Source organism: Chondrus crispus, genomic scaffold (genome assembly GCF_000350225.1).
Source record: "Chondrus crispus Stackhouse genomic scaffold, scaffold_16, whole genome shotgun sequence".
NCBI classification, from domain to species: domain Eukaryota; phylum Rhodophyta; class Florideophyceae; order Gigartinales; family Gigartinaceae; genus Chondrus; species Chondrus crispus.
Genome location: NW_005179046.1, coordinates 350,162 through 370,026, shown reverse-complemented (window position 1 = coordinate 370,026; position 19,865 = coordinate 350,162). Strand labels below are relative to the sequence as shown.

Genomic DNA, 19,865 nt, shown 5'->3' with positions numbered 1-19,865 from the left:
ACGACATAGACGACGGCTCCGCCAAGCGCAACTTGCGCCGCTTCCAGAACGACATCCTCCCGCGCTGGGCGCCTTTAGCCAGCGCCGTGCTCGTCTCCGGCGATCTCGTCAACGCCGTCGCCTCGCGTCGTTATCCATTCGGTGGCCGCAGCGCGCAGCTCGCCACCAAATGGGGATGGCTGAAGGAGTACGCCGCCCAGGTGAACAAGTCCGTGCCCTGGCTGACCGTCCACGGGAATCACGACACGTTTGGTACCTCTGTGCAGCAAAACCCGTACGTGGATACATGCGCTGCCACGAACGAACCAGTCCAGATGACTAGGTTCAGGGGGAACCGCGAGGCTGCTGATGTGTTTGCGCTTGATTGCACGCTAGAGAAACCGCTTCACCGCCCGCTCAACTTTTTCGGTGATGGGCGACGCGCGGCCGCGGCCCTGAATGAAGCGCTCTCTGAGGTGAATTCGAATGGGGATGCAGGGATGGCTCTGGGGTTTGGGCACTTCCCAACGGCGGTAATGGCGGGAGGGAGAGGTGTCAACCTGAGCAGCAATTCAAGAATAGATGCGTAGATCTTCATGACTTTGCCTTCTCTGACAGATGTATCAAACTGGGTCTTGGTGCGGTCATGCAAGGCTGCATAGAAGTCGCGCTCTTCTGGAGAGGGTATCAAGCTAACGATTTCAACATGCTTCTTTGGCAAACAAATTATTGCACGGCCTTGGCAATCTTTTGTTGACTTTCTGCGACGCAATGTCATCGAAGAAATAATGGGCGCCTCCTGAAACCCAAAATACACAAAATGTGTGTACACAAATCACCATTTTTGTGTACATTCACTGTAATTTGTGTCCATGGATATCATGTTCTTTCTGGAGGACACGTTTCTGGGTCTTGGTGCGGTCATGCAAGGCTGCATAGAAGTCGCGCTCTTCTGGAGAGGGTATCAAGCTACTCGAGCGCGTCTTCACCGGCTCGTGGCTCGGCGCCCTGCGAGGCGCCATGTCTAGCCCCGGGAGAGGCCTGGAACCGGTCAACCACACCCTCGATCTCATCGAGACCTGGCTGGGCGACTTTGAGGGCTCCTTCTTTTACCCGGGCCCGGAGCCCTCGTTCGTCGACATCTCTGTAAGTCCTCATCACCTTTGTCCTCGTTTTTTTTGCTTCTCCAAACAATGCCCGCCTGATCCTAACACCCCTTCCTCCCCAGCCACGATCTTCGAGCGCGCGCGCTCCTCTCCCAAGTTCTGGCGCAACCTGAAGCTAGCCAACGGCCGCCCGAACCTACGCCGCTGGTTTGCCGCGCGGGACGCCTGGGAGCTCGCCACGTACCTGCAGAGCGACGACTGAACCCACATCGGCGCCCTGCCGCCGCAGATCGGTCCGGTGTCCTTCCGGCGCACGCGGAGCCCGGTGTCGCTGGCCGTCGAGACGGCCCGCAGCAAGCACGTGCTCAACGATGGCCATGAGGGCGCCCAACACCGTAAGCAGGCCGCCAACGCCATCTGCCGCAACCACGCCGCTGTCACGAAGGACGCCATGCGCGGCGTCAAGGGATGCCCGGACGAGTTTCATAGCGTCACGGACTTTGCTTTCAGGGTGCTTAGCGAGGTCGTGTTGGACCCGTCTAAGCTGGAGGAGGCGGAGATCCGGGTTAGGGAGACTGTTAAGACCGAAGAATGGGTCATGCTTGGACATGCTCTTCGGTTTGAACGAGTGAGATGCTGCTCGGAAAAAGTTGGGGGATACATGGTGGTGCAATTCGTTCATTCATTGGGTGACTATGGAGGTAGGATAAACTATATCGGTTCCGCCCTGTTCACTCTTGCCGACATGAGCAGCCGAAATGATTTTTTCGAATGCTGATCGCGCCCCTCATGCGATTTTCCCGAGTGATGTCCTCCACTAGAACGAGCTCCGACTTTTTCACCTGCTCTAATACTGCAGCTTCTGATAGTGAAGGCGTGCGATTGTTGGCATGCAGCTTAGCGCGTACTGCTGAACCCGTCTTGACACTGGTCGTGCAAATCCGAACTTTACGTAACCTATCAGGGCAGAAATGTTAGTCTAGCATTCCCGCCATATCATCATCGTCACTGTCGAAATCATCTTCCAAATCTTCTGTTTGATGTCTCCACTCATTGCTGCCGCTTAGCACAGCGCTTTCGCTGCTGTCAATGTCTTGCGGTGCAGAAATGTTTAATCTGGCGAATGTCTCTTTGGAGATTTTCAACACCCCACTGATAACCTTCTCTTTCTCCGATCTACCCGGTAACATCTCTCGCAGCGTGATTTAGGGTATCAAAGATTGGCTCCTCTCACTTGTCACGTCACCACTGACAGCTGTTGCCTCATCATGCGTTGCCGTTGTACCTGAAGGATTGTAGTTCGCCCGAACAGAGAACAATTGCCTCAGAAACCGAGCAATCCGATAGATTGTTCGAAGCATTGACGCATGTGATCCAAGAGTCATTTCCTCACCACAATGGCAATAGGCGCAGACGAAGCGCAGAGCAATTCGCAAGATGTTAATGTTGCGCTTGATCTCTGTGACACGGTTTTCGCCGTTCGAACCACCAGTGACGGTGACCTGATAAGTCGCCTGTATCACCAGGTCTTTGCTTTCCGATATAAGAGCAGCCAGAAGCTTCCGATTGGTGACGGATGTGTGTGTATCCCACGCTACAGTAGTGTCAGGGATCTCGGAAGCGGGGACGGATTCCGCATCACTGTGCAAAAATCGAAAGGTGGGTGACGAGTGAGAGCGATGGAAAGAGTCATATTCACTCCAGTTAACCAGTAGAAAGAGGGCGCTCTCGAACATTTTGACCTTTGAGCGATCACGAGAGATTCTCAAACAGTCGTTAATAATAGTGACGATTCTCTTGCATATGAACAGATGTTTGCGCCTAGTCGGGCAGGAGGGATCCGGAGGTAACTCGGCCTTCACGCACTCGTGATGCATTCGCGCGGTGTGCAGCGTTTGCTTGTCCAAAACACCTGGTTGCAGCCAAGAAGGCTTCGTAGAAACAGAAACATCAAATCCATTGCGGTCAGCATCCCTATCAATAAAGGCTTTGGTTGTTGTAAATTCTGCCGCATATGCTCGTATACTTTCGTCGGAGAGATTTCTTGCGTTCATCACCGCACGTTTGGCTGTACTGAAGCGAAAACTTGCATGCTTTTTGCCCAGTCCGTGTTTGAATTCTGAACGAGATTTGTTATGTTTGAGCCCGAACAAGAGGACGCTGACGACACGCGATGTCATCCGGGGGTCATCCTGGTTATTGTGATAGACATCCATAAACGAAGATAGAGTCTGTGCAAGCGATCTTGACACGGTATCCGCGTTCACTGCCGCATTGATTTCGATAATAACTGTGGGGTTGTCTTTGAGAACGTCCTTTTCCAGGTTCTTAGTTGCACCTTTCCGAGACCCTCCCTGCACCCTTGATCGAGATGGTATTCGCGAACTACCTGCAGAGCTTTGAAGAATGAGGAGTTTGATGTCCTCTAAACTGGACGCCGTATTGGCATTGCTTTTCACTAGGTCCGATAATGTGGCATTGCAGCTGGCCAGCTCTTCTGCCAACCTCTTGTGCATTGCCACTATGGATCGCTGCAACTCAGTGCTCTCAAGCGCGGATGAATTCGATCGGGGTGCGTGCAAGGTAGGGTTGGAACGTGCGGCAGGCTGTAACTCGGTGCTCTCAAGCGCAGATGAATTCGACAGGGGTACCCGCGCAGTAGGGTTCGAACGTGTGGCCTCAGTCTGAGAGGGTCTTAGTCTTCGACGCTTCTCGGCGCTTCCAATTCTGGCCTGTAATGACAATGGACGCCTCTTATGCGCGGACACTGTACGTCGCAGACCCATGTTTCCTTGTGCTTCTTTTTGGGGGCTGGATGATGGCGAAGCTATGACTTGGAATGAAGGTCCCACAGAATCTGTCCGAAATCGCAAACGGGAAGATCTCCGCCGTGTCTTATCTGCACCCGAAGACGCTGGTGTGTGTGATTGAAGGGAAGAAGGTTCTGTAGTGTGAAGAGGTTGGCGCGGTGATGAAGGAGGCGACGACGTGTCTGGAGAAGGAGGTCGGTGAGATGCGAGAACGGCTGATTTCGCGCGAGGGGGTAACGAAGATCGCAGATTTGATGGAGGAGGACAAGTGGTGCGTTCGGAAGTCGAAATAGTTTCCTGGGGTGTGAGGAGTGCCTTCGAAGTTGAAGGGATGTTTTCGGAACCACTATGCGTAAAACGCCGTACATACCGCCTGAAAGAATTGCCCATCACGTTGGGAAGCGCGGCAAACTCGAACTGCGACTGTTTGTGCAGATCACTTAACTGTTTCGCGGGAAAACATTTTTCAGAAGTATATATTAGTTGATTGCAAAGACAGCTTCTACCATGCCCGCCACTTCCACCATTCGCACGCTGCGCCGCCCGCGCGCGCCACCCCCGGGGCCGATGTGCCGGCGCTGCGCGCCCGCGCCGGCCTTCGCGTTGCCGCCGCCGGTCTTGGTGGGCGTGCTGGCGGTGGTGTCCGTGTCGGTGACGCTGGCCTTCAACACACTTCTGCCGCCGCGCGCGCGCGTCTCGCTGCCGCGCCTAGCGCGCCGCCTGCGCCTGCTGCTGCCGCGCGCGTCGCGCCGCGCGTCGCGCCGCCCGCCGCCCGCGCCCGCCGCCGCGCGCCCGCCACCCGACCCCGTGGCCCAGCTGGACGGGCTGCGCGCACGCGCCGTGGCACAGCTGGACAACGAGCGCATCGCCTCGGCCGCGCGCCTCTCGCACGACGACTTCGTCACCCTGCCCGGCCTCCAGCGCCGCGAGCTGCTCGCAACCGCCTTCGCCGAGATCGCCAACGCCCCGCCGCACAAGCGAGCCCCGCCCGCGCACACGGTCGCGCCCGCCGTCGACGCTTCCACCCCCGCCGCAGGCGATGGCCGCGCCGCCGTCAGGCCGGCGCGCTTCTTCTGGAACGCCGCCGAGAGCGTCAACGGTCGCGCCGCCGCGCTCGGCTTCGTGCTTTGCTTCGCAAGGGAGGTGCTCGAGCCCGGACATCCGTCGCTTGTGGACCAGGTCGTCGATGTCGTCGTCCCTATCGCGCAGAAGACGCCCCCGTTTCTTGTCGCCGTCGTCGACCAGATCGTCGACTTGCTCACGTGATTACCGCGCGGAGGGCCAGGGGAGGGAAGGCCCGCGTTTGGGGACTATCGTAGTGTAGATGCGCGTCGTAGAGTAGTGCGCGTGGTACTTGTTCGTCCTATCCGCTCGCGTTGACGCCGGGGGGGGGGCGAGGGAGCCCGTCTCTTGCATGTCGACGCCGAGTGCCGTTTCGAGGGCCGAAGGTTTTGCCGAAACGCCTCCCGTGCTCGACTCAAGATCAGTCTCCATCCCAACAACATTCGGAATAAATTGTTCCAATTTCTCCCTCCCGTGCCTGCGCCGGCCGGCCAAACTTCCACTACCCCATCCCATTCCCTTACTCCCACCAACCCACCACCAAAAGTTTGGGAAAACCTAATCGCCCTTATCATCACTTGCGAACAGCACCAGGCAGCTACTTCCCTCGCCAAGAAAGTGCTTGTCCTCATCAAGTCTGGAAAAGTTTTCAGTGGTGATTTTTCTAGTAGCGGAACGGAAGGCCCCGACGGTGTGGATCCCAAAGACCCTCACACCTGGTCTATGAACCACTTTGCGAACATGCTAGAATCAAAAACTTGTCCCTTGTCAAGAAAATCGCACGATGTGTTGACGGCCAAGGTTCTCATCCCGTTTCGAGGGCGCGATGAGGAGAGAGCTCTCTGCGCATGGTTATCTTCAGAGGGCAATCTGAAACAGTTGCAGGGCATTTGCGATACCATGCTTTCCCTGCCCCCGCTCACATTGAAGTCATTACACTCGGCCATCCGGTCTCAAATGAAAAATTATGACCGCATGCAGAGTCAGGGACAACTATCTGGTGCAGACGTGCTTCAGCTCCCTTTCCAAACAAGAAAACTTTTTAAAGAAGCAACGGCTTTGCAATCGGCGAACGCAAATGTGGACTTGTGGCTTGATTATCTGGATTTCGAAAGGCGCATTGCACGCGAATCAAAGCTGGCAACAAAAGTCAACTGGCAAGCATTGAAGACTTTAGACGCAAAGCGAGGAGAGCTCTTTACAGAGAGACAAATTCTCCGCAACCTTGCATGAAGAACAGCGTGCTGCTCTGGAGCGTGTTGGGAAAACGCTTGGGACGCACCATACTCGCACTGATAGATGTCAGACCTCTCAATGACTGATTCTAACACGGGCCGTTTTATCCATCGGGCTGAAACACATTCAATGCAATACAACATTACGCTCCACTGTTCTACTGCGTACTACCAACTCGCATCTCTAAATTCCGAGCATTGTGGCGAGCCTTTTTTTGCCACAGATCTGTCTCAGAAGCAGCGCATGTTTTGCCAGGTGAAGCCCACGATAGTATGGGTGTGGGGGGGGGTAGGCGGGCAAGTTGATTTACCGCACAGCATCTTCAACAGTGCTATCGCCCTCTTCGACGAGTTCGGCGCGCTCTTCTCTAGTCCATTCATCTTTGGTGCCGATGGAGACTTTTGAAGCACTGAAAAGGCGCTGTTGGCATATGACGGCAATGGCCATCATGACGGCACACAGGCAGAAGACGGTGGTATTCTCATAGTTTTTGTACAGAATGAGGCAGACTATGAGATTCAAAGGAAGACGAAAGTAGTTCATAATGGCGGATCGGGTGACCTCGGGAACATACTTTGCTCGCATGGTACCCATAGCCGGAAAGTACAAACCGCAAATGACCTCAAACGCAAGCAGAGCGCCGTACACCTCCCATACATTGGATGATATGGTGGTGACGACAAAGCAAACGACGCCTATGATGTACATATTGCGCATGAATAGCTCAGCGGGTTGTGTCTTCATAAGAAAGACGAATAAAATGCTTCCAATTATGAAGCAAACCATGAAGGAACTAAAGATCATGCCATGCGGAATCTCGCCAAGTGATATGGCATGCGACGCGGCCTGTAGCGCCGGGGTCCAACTGAAGACCATGAGATACATGGCAGACTCAAAGCAGGACTGAATGATGCCGACAAGCAAGATCTTCTCATCGGCAATCATCATATGCCAGGCACTGCGCAAGCCGCCGGTGACGGTCTGCCTACTATCGCCAAAGTTCTCGGACCAGGACAACATGACAATGAGGCCCGTGGCGGCGAGGATGACAGCGGCCGTATCAAACGGGGCGACCTTTCCAAACTGGGCAGCGACCATGCCAGCAATCTGGCCTGCGACAATGGCGACGACAGCATTCCCAAACTAGGCCTTTGAAAAAGTGTCGGCGATGAGGTTGGGATCAAAGCCGCGGTTGTTATGCTCCGACACAAGCCACGACTCAAAGGCCGAGAAGAGGATGCTGGTAGCAATGCCCGCCAGCAGCCTGCCGACCATCAAGGTAGCAAAGTTCGGCGAGTGCTTGGTCATGCAGGACAGGGCGTACGTGATGACGAAGACTAGGACGTTAAACTTGCGGCCATACTTGTCGGCGATGGAGCCGATAAAAGTGCCGAAGATGGCGGACGAGCCAAAGCCGGCGATGAAGAGCTGGGCGATCTCCTTCCCGTAGCCGTACGCGGCGTACAGCGCGTAGACGTAGGGCCCCTGCAGCCAGTCGGCCGCGATGGCCAGCAGGTATACGACCAGTTAGTTGTTCTGGAAGGCTGGTGGTACGGCAGGCGCTCGGCGCGCGGGCCCAGGAAGAGGGCGTAGCCGCGGATCACCTGGGCGTCGATGTCAAGCAGCGCATCCGCCAGGCCCAGGCGGCACAGGGCGTCGTGTCTTGGACGGTGTTTGGACGGCGGGTGACCACGCACGTGTGGGGGATCGTGGCCGGGTGGTGGCCGGTGGGGGATAGGGCGGCGGTGAGGTGGCGGGGGCGGGGGGGTGTTGCATGGTGCGCGCAGGGGGAAAGGACGCTAGAGTAGAGCAGGCAGCAGACGACGAGGATGAAGAGCGTGCGGCGCACGATGGCGCGTCGCGGCTTAGTGAAACATCGAGGTCGAGGCCGCACGCATGTCCCACGGCGACGCACGCTGGTGCCAAGCCTGCGTCCAGCGTAGTAGCCTCGTGCAGAAACCGGCGCGCGACCTCGGTCTTGCCGCACGCGAAGGAGTATTAGCTGACGGCCATCCAGCTGACGGCGCTCTTCGGATCACGGTCCACCAGCCAGTGGGCTTCTTGCAGACAAAGAATACCGGCACCCGACTTGCAAAATTCGACGAGCTATGAAGAGATGAGGGAAGGCCACTCCGGTGGCACTCCGCACAAGAAACGGCGGGGGGATGCTACTGCGGTGGCACTCCGCATGTGATACGACAGCACTGCACGGTTGACCCAGATTTCCGCCCTGCTGTACCTACTGTTACCAAAAACGATACAGGAACCAAGCTCCCAAACAACACGGTTACAGATAACATATACGGTAAATCCACGCCCGATGGATGAAAGGAAGACGGCAACCACACTGATTTCAGTTTTGCCATCCCCAGACCGGCATCAGCCTCTCTGAGCTGATAGGTCACTATAAAGGCAGGCCCGAACCTCAGAAGCGCTGCCATGGTAAACAGAACAAACGTCGCTGCTCTTTTTCGCAGCAAACCAGGAATGCAAAACGCAAAAGTAAAGAGAAAGCCTAGAGAACATAACTTGGGCGACATTGCTTCGAAGTCAGAAAGCGAAAACAAAGCAGACAATAATCGTATCAATCTCGCCTTCATCCCAGTCTCAGGCACCCCGTTAAACGAAAACGGGTGCGAAGCATGCCGCTGCGAAGCTGAATGAATGGTGAGCAGATGCGGTTGTCCATCGTCATACAGGGACGCATTCCACGGTACCCCATACGCAATCACGCAAACCTCAGGAGCACTCTTCTCAGACTGCTCCCCTGTTCGCTTCTCGCAGTTGGACGATAACCTCTTCACAACACCCAGTGGCACTCCATCAACACGAGCCTCCAGCTTGGACCCCTCCATCACGCGTTGAGGCCCGACAAGCCGCACATGTGAAGACATCAACGCACCCCACCCTGCGCCGACACTCTGGGTCAAACGGGATGACACGGTCATTGCGTAGTCAGATATACCATGAAGGTCTTCCTCATCTGATGAGTCTTCATTGTCGTTCCCCATGTCAGACGCTCTGACGGCCTTACCATCGTCTGTAAATAAGAGACGATTGGCACTAGGCATTGCTTTTAGCAAGTCCAGTTTTCGCCTCTTGCGTTTCCGCATCAGAATCACCTCGGAAACCTCATAAATGCTGTCACCCGCCTCGTTAACATTTGACGAGTTAATTTTGTGATTGCAAGTCATTTCCTCGCTTTTAAACAATATTTGGAATGTTCATAAACAAAACTTCTGTTGTTTCAGAAAAAGTGGCGATGTACCGTTCATAGACAACATTGAGAATGTTTCTTTGGTCTATATGTATTGCCGCCACACATACAATAGTACTGTTATTAATGCAATCTAATTACCGTCTTTGGACAATAATAGTAATGTTTTCCATGTCAAAAACATTGCTTTTGGACAACGTTTCGTTATTTCTTTAAAACTATCGTCCAAAAACAATACTTTTTATTGTTTTTCACGGTTTTGCCTCCGCAGTGGGGCGATTATAGTACAAGGGGTACTGTAAAATAAAATAACTTTTTTCCTCATACAGCCTGCCCTCCCAATAGTGCTCGTCCCATAATAATAAACCTCTCAGTATGGGTGCAACTCGTCTTCCCCGCAAGAAAACGTGAGATTTGAGACGCTATAAGCAGATCATCTGAATAAGAAAGAATATAGTGGTGTGCTTTCAAAAAACATCCTGAATATTTATTAAATTTTTGAGTTAACGACATTTCGATTAAGGATATTTCTGACATTTTGGCTTCTGCACATGCCATTTGGGCAGTTATGACACCCCTGAGGGTGTCATAGCATGTGCACCTCCGAATAAGAGTATGACGGCACTCTTATTCGGAGGTTGCACTCCGCGAACCGCTGTGTGCAAAACCTAAGTGCAAATCGGATGCCTTCTGCACACAGGACTCGTAACGGTACGGTGTCCAGGTTGCCCGCCAGCAAGGATACACGTGTAGAAAGCTAGACAAGGTTTGGCGGCTTCAGAATGCTTTCTCTGCATTTCTTGTTCACAATTACATTCGTCATGACACAGACGGCCAGGAGGGCAAGCAAACTGACGGACGTTTGCGTTTGCACATCGTCAGCCTGACAGGAGCACCTGCACTGCACTTTCAAGAAAGATTTTGAAAAGATTTGAAGAATTTAATTTCCCGTCGGTACGTCGTAGAGGTAGTGACGAACTGGAAAAACATTCCTTTACTATTGAGCCGTCCCTCCCCCCATTTTTTGTCATCAGCCCTTCCCCTTTTCCGCTCACTCGCTTCTGCGCCTACTTCTGCAGCTCGCCCGCCTCCGCCCACAGATCAAAAACTCACAGTTCTCTGCTACTGCTCATTAGCGCTTCCTCGCACGCCTCCCTTCAATATCCAACGACAACACCTCTCTGCCTCAGCTATTATCGTTCGGCGGTTGATCAGAACCCTTCAGCGTCACCTCTCTGCTACTGCTTGGCAACATTTCCTCCGGAAGCCTCGTTCCCAGATCCAGCAACCAACCCTCCGCCTCTGCCACCGTTCGGCTGCCCGCTCCCTGCGCGCACTACAGGTTTTGAATTTTACCGCTGGTGCCCGCTGCCCCTCAACCGACACCTGTGTAATTGCTTGCCAGAATTTCCTCGCCAAGCCTCGCTCCCAGATCCATCGCACCAACCCTCCGCCTCTGTCGCCGTTCAACTGCCGGCTAGTTGCTCGCTCTACAGGTTTTGACTTTTACTGCTGGTGACCTCTGCCCCTCAACCCAAACCTGTGTTATTGCTTTGCAGAATTTCCTCGCCAAGCCTCGCTCCCAGATCCATCGCACCAACCCTCCGCCTCCGCTTTAACCCCTTGGCTGCCCGCCCCCTCCCCTCATTACCACTTTTGACTTTACCGCTGGTGACCGCTGCCCCTCAACCCGCACCTGTGTAATTACTTGGCGGCGTTGTCGAGCTACGCTTCACAAAGAGATAGTACACTACGGCTTCCTCACCGCCCTTTTGCAGCTCTATCGTCCGCCTACAATACTGCCCCCACCTGGCCCCCACCTGGCCACCTCGACTATTGTCCCCACGCTCACATCTGTGAGCATCTCGAAGTTTTCTTCCTCCTTCGCCAACCGTACCCTCTGATGTCCTCATCACCGCCAACAAGTGCAGGACATGGATTGGAAGGATCCGCTGCACTTGCAACCTCAAATCTCTCGAGCACATCGTTTCCTGTGTACGGCGTGCCTGTTTTGTTGACTTCCATGCCAATTTCTAACGTAAATCAGGTTGTACCACCCATGGCAGTGTCATTCGGAAGGTTCCAGTATCCAGATGTGACGCGAAGCGCAACAGAGAAACAGGTGCAACTTGCTCTCCCGATGCAGCCCACACAAGAGGGTATGATGGAGGAAGGGACCTTATCCGTCGTTAGGGTTGAAGCCATGGACGGAGAGTTGGAGAACTTGATTCTCAAGGAGCTTCATGGAGCTGTATGTTTTGTGGCCATATATGAGTTACTGGAAAATTCTGCAAGAGACGGGAGTTCATTGATACGTGAGGATGGAAATACGGGGGGCATTCAAGCATCGGAGACAACAGAGCAGCGCCCGCGATGCTCTCGGGTTACAAATTTCTGGATCAAGCTTCGAGGTGCTGGTTGGAAATATTCCAGGCACTGCAGGGCGGCTCAATCAAAGTTTCGGCATTGCATACTGTGCGGTAAAAAGGTATCCGTGCGATACCATCACAGATTTGCACTGCATTTACTGGGACTCACAAAACCGCCACATTGCACAATGCCAGAGATTGAACGGCGGCAGTTGCTGGAAGCTTCCAGCTTCGCACGCTCCGCATAGGCCAAGAATGTACACGCAGTGACCTCATGGAGATCAGCGTAGTGGTATAACTACCTTCGTCCCGACCACTCGGAGACGAGGGGGGGTTACAGGTAAGGGAGCGCGCGCCGCTGGGTAACCCACGCGCAAACGCAGACCGTACGGATGGACTCGAAAAGAGGGAAGGCTCACGTGGCTGGTGACGCGCAGCCGGTCGGTGGTGTTAGATCCGGACGGCCGGTCACGGGTTAGAAGCCTGAGACTAAAGGAAAACCGGAACGGGATAGCAATTAGCCGTAAAGGGAAGGGAGGCAAGTCTGCCCCTCTTTACTGTGACGGGCAGGGGTCCCCGGTCTTAACCTCTAAGTGGGAAGCCAGGACACCTGTCCCTGTACAGTAGCTACCACTTACTGTGTACCAGCTACTGTACACAATTACTTAATTTGTGCCTTTAACTACTACTTACTAGTTAGCCACCGTGCGGATTATACACATGTGCCCGTGGCCACGATCCCGGCCAACGGTTGTGCCACGTGTTACCCGTGGCCACGCACGCTGCTACCTGCTGTCCCACGTCGGACCCTTGGGGTACTACTGTACACGGCGGCGGGCGCGTGTACGCCCGCTCGCCACAGTAGCACCCGCCTTCCCGCGCGGTTATCATCTCGCCGGGGGGTTGTGGTACGGAATTGTACTACAAGCGTTGTCAGTTGCTCCGTCGAGTACAGATGTCCGCGCATGCAGACATTCGTTGAGCAACTCATCCTTCTCCGCGGACAGAGCGGTCGAAAACACAGGTCCACCTCCCCAAAAAACAGCAGCGAAAGGAATGGAGGTAAGCGCCAGCCCACGGACTTAAGCCAGGTGGTAGTTAAACCATTTGTGCTGGACCGGGAGGGGGTGGAACGGCTGATGAAAGCCATAGTCAAGGTCGTTGTGCTCCGGGTTCGTCCGTTTTTGCTTTTCGAGAAGCTTACAGGGAAGTTCACGAGTCCTGAAAGAGAGATGCTGGCCCTGCTCAATCCGGATATCGAGAAACACCCCCCTTCTGCCAAAAAGATTGGCGACGAGCTCCTAAACAACTGCTACGACGACACACAGGGGCACGTTAAAAGATGCATCCATGAAGCTCTGAGCTGGGGGGGTTTGCTACAGTGATGTTTGATGGTTGGGAGAATGTCACAAGACAATCTGTCATAAACATTATGTTAAAAGTTGACTCTGGAATGGACGGAATAGAGAAACTTCCTTTTATGATTGGGACAAAATACTATGGGTCACAGAAGTTGGGAGCTGCGGATTATTTAGAAATAGTCGAAAAGACGCTCGCATCGTACAAAATTGGTGACAAGGTGCATGCTATCACTAGTGACAATACACAGTCATGTATTAACACGAGGGAGCAGTTTGCCAGCCGCAACCAGGGAAGCTTTAGCGTGAATGATCAGAGCCATGTGGCCGATCTTCTTCTCGAAAACGTGTCAGAGCTTGGCTGGATGGCGACCGTCATTGATAAGGTTTCGCATGTCGTCACTATGGTGGATAGTCATAAGAAGCTGAAGGCCCGGCTAATTGAGTGTATACAAGAGTGCAATGGCCTGGTGATCGTGGGTTTGCGTCGTAAGGAGGAGGAGATGAGAGGAAGCTCTCCCAATTCTGAGCAAATGACTCGAATTGAAATGCACATGCGCAAAGTACGAGCGCTGCATCGCACTGCGTTAATGGTGGAGCAAATGTCCGCCACGGAATTCGCACCCGCTGAACGAGTATTGAACTCTTTTATTCGTGCACGCCCGGCTCTCCTGAAGGTGATTGGTGTAGTGCAATACGCACCTGAAAAGGGGGGTGAAAAGAAATGAAAATGATGGGGTATGACAAGCAAGAGTGGAAATCATTTCACTTTATTATTTTAATTATTAATTTTAATTAGTTGCATATTAGTTATTTAACATTAGATTAGATCTAGGATCTAGCGCCGAGAGCTACTGTAGTGGCTCCGGCGGGGCGATATATACCTTAGCCCTCTGACGACCAAGTCAGTAAAGGTAACCCGAGTTGTCGGAGTTGAATGTCGCCTTGGTCGAAGTCCGTCCCTACCAAGACGCTCCCTTTTACCTAAGCCTACGGCATCCTTCAGCGCTCGGGGGTCCCATCCCTTTTCCCTTTATTTCCCAATCGAACCGGAGTTGCCAGAGTCTGATATCGCCTTGGTTGAAGTCCGTCTTTTACAAGACATTCCCTTTAACTACAGATTACTTTATCCTTTGCGCTCGGGGTTCCCCTTTTTCCTTATCAATTTTCCTTTACTTCCCTATCCTAATTTCCCTTAATCTTGAGTTGGTCCCACCTTGTAGGATTGCGATCCGCAACGTGACGTCATTTGCCATCGGGCTTCTGTGTTGGTGCACCAGTGGGGCTTTTCTCAGTGTTGGTTCCATCGGAATCTGGTTGCGACCGATCCGTTGTTGGTACTTTGCCATCGGGCAGTACGAAGGTGTAGCGCTGCTACGTTTTCTTCTTTCCCGACGGGCTACGTTGCGACGTCCCCGTCGAAGCCCTTATCAAGGGTATAAGGTGTACAAGGCGCTCTTCGAGCATTGGATTTACGACCCATCGGACCAGGTTTACCTAAACACCCCTCCGAACTCGTCGAGCAGTCGCCTTTACAAGTCTCTACCACCATTTACCGATCCCGGGCTGGGCCCTTCTCTTTGCCCCCCCCTATCAGGGATCCGAGCTACTGCGGGCCGCAAACCCGCTTAAAGAGGACAGGGAGCTTCGAACACTCCGTAGCGCTGTGCCGTTGGCAGTTGTTGTTTTTGTTGCTGTTGTTTGTGTTGGACCGTCGGACCTTGGTCTCTGCCTAACAGGGGCATTGCACTACAATTGGTACTGCGCCCGAGCAAAAAAAAGATTTCAAAGACAACCTTTTCTACGTGCCAGCGTCACGAAGGAAAAAAGGGAGGACTTCGTCCTTCCTATAATGTGCAAGACGTTTTTCGCTGAGGTATTGGAAGCACACTCTGTCCTTCAAGTTCTCCGACGGTACCTACGAAAATTTGACGCTGACTCTTCTCGGATCAATGACGCCCTACCCCTCACTATGCATTTAGAGACAGATATCGAGAACCTGCGATTGGCCGACTGGAAGACACAAGATATTATAGGTGGGTACAGGAGGGGGAGAGACGGTCCTGTGAGCGCTTCAACAAAAGTCCTGTTGTTACAGGACATTCATTGGGCTGCAAATTGCTTGAACCCCAACGCAGACGTTGCCAAGTTTGGCACCTTTGATTATCGAGGGAGAATGGGCACTGTTATTCAGCAGTACTGTAGAACCATGTTTCCGAACGACCTGATCGCCAAGGTTAAAGAGGCCAAGGTAATGAACGCGTTTTCAGTAGAGCAGTATAGCTGGAGAAATATTCGCCTGTCAGGGAATGATGCTGCTCTGAAGTTCTACATGGGTCGTCTGCTTCAATACTAGACCAATTGCCTCTGCAGAGACCTAGAAGTCAAGCAGTTGGCACAGCGTGTCCTTTCTGCATCTCCGACTTCATCTGCGGTCGAGAGGAGCTTCAGGGCTATGAAGAGCATTAGTACCAAGCTGCGAAATAGACTCAAGAATGAGAAGGCAAGGAAGCTGATGTTTTGCAATTGGAATCTACGCATTCAGCTACCAGCCTCGGCAGTGGACCGTATAGAGTTGTGGGACGGAGAGGCCGAGATGGAGAACGAGCAGATTTCACGACTCTCCGCGAGCATGTCAGGAAGCCCCGGTTCAAGTCTTCACCTCAGCTCCGCTGGCGGAAGTCTGGCTGGGTCAGACGATAGCATATCCGCAAGGGAAGAGTCCGATCTCTGGGGGGTTTCAGATGAAGACACGAACAACTCGCCCGACCGGGGCTCTGACCTCCAGCCTTGAATCCAACATTTTCCCGCCCTCTTCTACGCTCACCCCAATCCCTCCATCGTATTGCCGCAAATGCCCGTCTCCATCACCCTTTCTACCCTCCCCAAGCCGAAATATGGGATATCTCCGCACAGTGCAGAGGTGTCATTCATGATAAAAAGCCACGACATGATTTGAGATTCAACCTGCCCCAGTGCCCTTTAGTCTGTACGCGGTAATGCCTTTGGTAGTAAGAGCATCGCACCCCTGAAGTTCGACGTCAGTTAGGGTAAGCACAAAAATTGTGATTACTCTCCAGTAGACCCTACACACCTAATCCCCCTGCTCCTCGCCTCCGCCTACGCCTCAACCCTGCACGTGAGGACGCTAAACAAGATCGGCGTGGACAGCGTGAGCTGCAAGTCCACGAGCCAGTTGGTCACAGCACTGGTGATGTTCTCGTAGTGGTCCGTCGCGCCCTTCATGAACACGCCCAAGAACACGACAGCGTCGACCTTCTGCGACGCGTACATCAGGCGCGCGGCAATGGGCAGCTCGTACGGGCCGGGAACCTCCATGAGCACAACGCTGCCCTCCTTGAGCCCGTTGTCGGAAAGCGTATCCTTGACGTCTTTGAACATGGCGCTGACAAACTCCGCGTTTCAGCGGGTGTAGATGACGCCGGTGTGCAGCTTCTCGTCGACCTCGCAGTCCGGGAACTAGAGGAACATGTTCAAGCAGCGCGGCGCGACACGGCGACATGCGGGCTGCGCGCGGCGCGGCACCACGCACAAGAGCACTTGCAGAGGCGCACCCAGGAAGCACGAGCGGGCGGGCGGGCGCGGCGCGGCGCTCACTGCAATGGGCACGAGGGGGGTCACGAAGGCCATTGCGGGGACATCCGGGGGGAACGGGCAGCAGGTAGGGATCGGAAGAGGATCGTTGCGGTCAGCGAGATGGGGCTGCAGGTTTGGGGCTCGCTCACAGAACCTGGAGTGAGGCGGGGAGACGAGGAGACGGGGAGACAAGGAGACGGGGAGGCACACCGAGGCAGTAGGGAGGGACAGAAGGACAGAGGGAGGTACGGAGGGAGAGACGGAGGGAGGGACGGAGGGAGGGACGGAGAGAGTGGAGGGAGATAGTGAGTGAGGGATGATATTGGAATATTTTGCGGAATCGTAGGCAGGGTCGGACGGCGAAAAGCTGTCAGTATTTTTCTAGTAAAATCAAGATCCAGGGGAGTCCGGCGATTGCGAAAGAGCGAACTGAGCGATAGGTCAGGCGATTTCTTGAGTTGCTTCTCTCATGAGCAATCTTCCCGTTCTTCAGAATAGTTTCAGAAGTTTGCTGCAGATTTCGTTCACGCTGCAAACCACCGACAGCCTGACAGCATGTCAGCGAGTAACAATCTACCAGCAGTTGGCAAAGATTGGTACACTTGGAGGTCAAGGGCGTGGCTTACAACTCTTTATTACAAGTTTCACTAGAGAAATTACGGAGTAACAAAAAACTCGTTTAAATTCTCGTCTATCATATGGGATGTCCTGCTGAACAGAAACGAAAACTTTCTGAACGTAATTTGATTATGGAATACAATTATGTGAGTATTACCAACAGTAATCACTCCTACCATCCGCTCTGACTCGTGAGCTTCATATGTAACATGCGGCAGTCCGACTTCAGCCTTGGAGCTGCGAGACGACGCAAAGCTCGCAAACAACGGGGATTTATCCTCTCAATTACAGCTGATGCCCCGGCTGCTATACAAATGAAAGCAGCTAAGAAGCTGCGTCGCGCAAGACTAGACACCCGCGTTCTTAAGCTGCGACCAAGACTGATCTCCTGGACATCTTTCAACTTTAACATCTATTCAAATGACGCTTGTCTTAGGGAATTCAGATTCCAGGTCAGGGATATGCCAAAGGTGGCGGCAGCCATTGGTTGGAATGGGGTGCGCACAAAACGTAATTCGTACTACTGTGAACCTTTGACAGCCTGTTGTATAGTGCTCCGCCGTCTCGCGTCATCGTGCAGATGGCAAGATGTGGGAACTGTCTTTGGCATGCGGGCTTCAGCTCTCAGTGAAGTATTCTGGGAAGTACTAGAATATTTTGTGAAGAACAACGGATCTTTGCTAACATCTCTACGTACGAATCTTCTTAGTCAGCGTGCGGCATTATATGCTGAACGAATAAGGGATGCTGGAGCCCCGTTAGAAAGTTGTGTGGGCTTCAGCGATTGCACTAAAATAAGAATGGCAAGGCCAGGAGGAGGAGGTCATATGCAGCGCAGTTGCTACTCCGGACATAAGCGCATGCACTGCCTCATATACCAGACGATCACAACACCTGACGGGCTCATATTCCACCTATTCGGCCCCGAAGTTGGTCGTAGGCACGACGTAACGTTGCTAAGAAACAGCAACATAGAAATTCCTGTGCAAGGCCTTTTATTAGATGGCAGACAGTTTTACATTTATAGTGATGCCGCATACATGCTCAGGCCATGGTTACAAGTCGCGTTCGACCGTTTAAGCGGAAGCGCTACGGAGTCGCAGGCGTCTTACAATACAAGAATGAGCGCTGTTCGTGCAAGTGTGGAGTGGAACTACAAGCATCTCAAACAAATATGGAGTCTCAACGACTACGCTCGTTTACTCAAAGTCCGTAAGGCGCCTATTGCGATGCTTTATCAAGCATCTGCTCTTCTACTCAATTTCAAAACATGCTCGGAGAGCGCCGGGCAAGTAGGGAGCTATTTCAATTGTCCTGCACCGACTTTCGCTGAATATCTAAGTGTGTAGCAGCCGATTTCGAATCCACATTTCTCGGGAGCGCTGGTCCGCGGAGCCGGCAGCACGTTTCACTTAGCGATCTTGCTCGCCATTGCGGCTAAGACGTCAATCATTTTTCCACGCTCGTCCATGGCCTGCTTGCGTTCTTCGATCTCTACTGCTGCTCTCTTTTTGTCCAAATCTAGCCTGCGGTTTTCAGTCTCTTGTGTCTCCCTATAACGAATCTCATATAGCCTCACTCGCTTCTCCTCTAAATCGAGCCGCTTCCCATGTATATCCAACCTTCTCTTTTCAGCCTCCCTGCGATGTGCCATATCTTTTCTCAACAATTCGTTACTCCCATCATCAGAGTCACGGACATACACCGCCCTCTGCCGTCTACAATCCCTTGCGGACCCACTCGGGCACACTCGCGATGACCCAGCCCCGGAGTTTGCTACTGCATCATCCACGGCATCACCAACGGCGCCATTACGGCGCAATGCAGCGATTCTAATACTCTTTCCAGCCTCCAGCAACTTCCTCTCCCTCTCAGATTTTTCGTTGCGCTCTTCCGTATCCTCCTCAGCTTTTTCATCCATCTCCAATATGATGTCGTCCAGCAGCGTCTCTTTCTCCGCATAAAACTCCATTATGCCGGACGCTGCTGCGTTCTCTTTTACTGCCTTCCTTCGCCGCGAAACTATCGTCTCAAACCGATCTTCAAGCGTCTTCTGCGAAGGGCGGTCTCTTTCGGCAAGCACACCGGCCGGAGCCGCTCCTAAAAACTGCTTGTGCACCTCCTCGAACAAAGCTCCTTTCTTCCTCTACGCAGCCGAGTGAGCGGAACTGCAAGAAATAGATTTGAGGAAAAGTATGTCAGCCGCATCGGAAAAGCGGAAGCGCTTAAGGTTTGTTGCGGCGGGAGATGGTGTGACAGTAGAGAGTGAGGCAGATGCATCTGCAGGCGCACTAGCCGTGTCAAAAGGGGTAGGGGACGGGGTTTCAACAGTGAACATTTGTTGGGAGGGATGGGTGCGGTTCAGGTATAATGTTTGTGATGAGAGTGTAAGGTGAATGGGTTGTACCTATGCACGCACTTTGTAATGGCGTGAACGCTACCCCTTCAACTTGAGCAATTAGAGACGAGGTGCATTCTTGACAGAAATTTTTAATTTCGAAAGGTCTGCCTGC

General features: G+C 53.2%; 1 protein-coding gene across 1 annotated transcript; it reads left to right on the top strand.

The window, feature by feature from the left end:
- The first annotated feature begins 1,462 nt into the window (after positions 1-1,462).
- CHC_T00002890001 (hypothetical protein) lies at positions 1,463-1,717 on the top strand. The gene has a single exon (XM_005714287.1). The coding sequence runs from the start codon at positions 1,463-1,465 to the stop codon at positions 1,715-1,717; it is 255 nt and encodes an 84-aa protein (XP_005714344.1).
- Positions 1,718-19,865: the final 18,148 nt, after the last annotated feature.

Excerpts from the sequence above, each read along its gene's own strand:
- CHC_T00002890001 (XM_005714287.1), top strand. The coding sequence starts at position 1,463 with ATGAGGGCGCCCAACACCGTAAGCAGGCCGCCAACGCCATCTGCCGCA.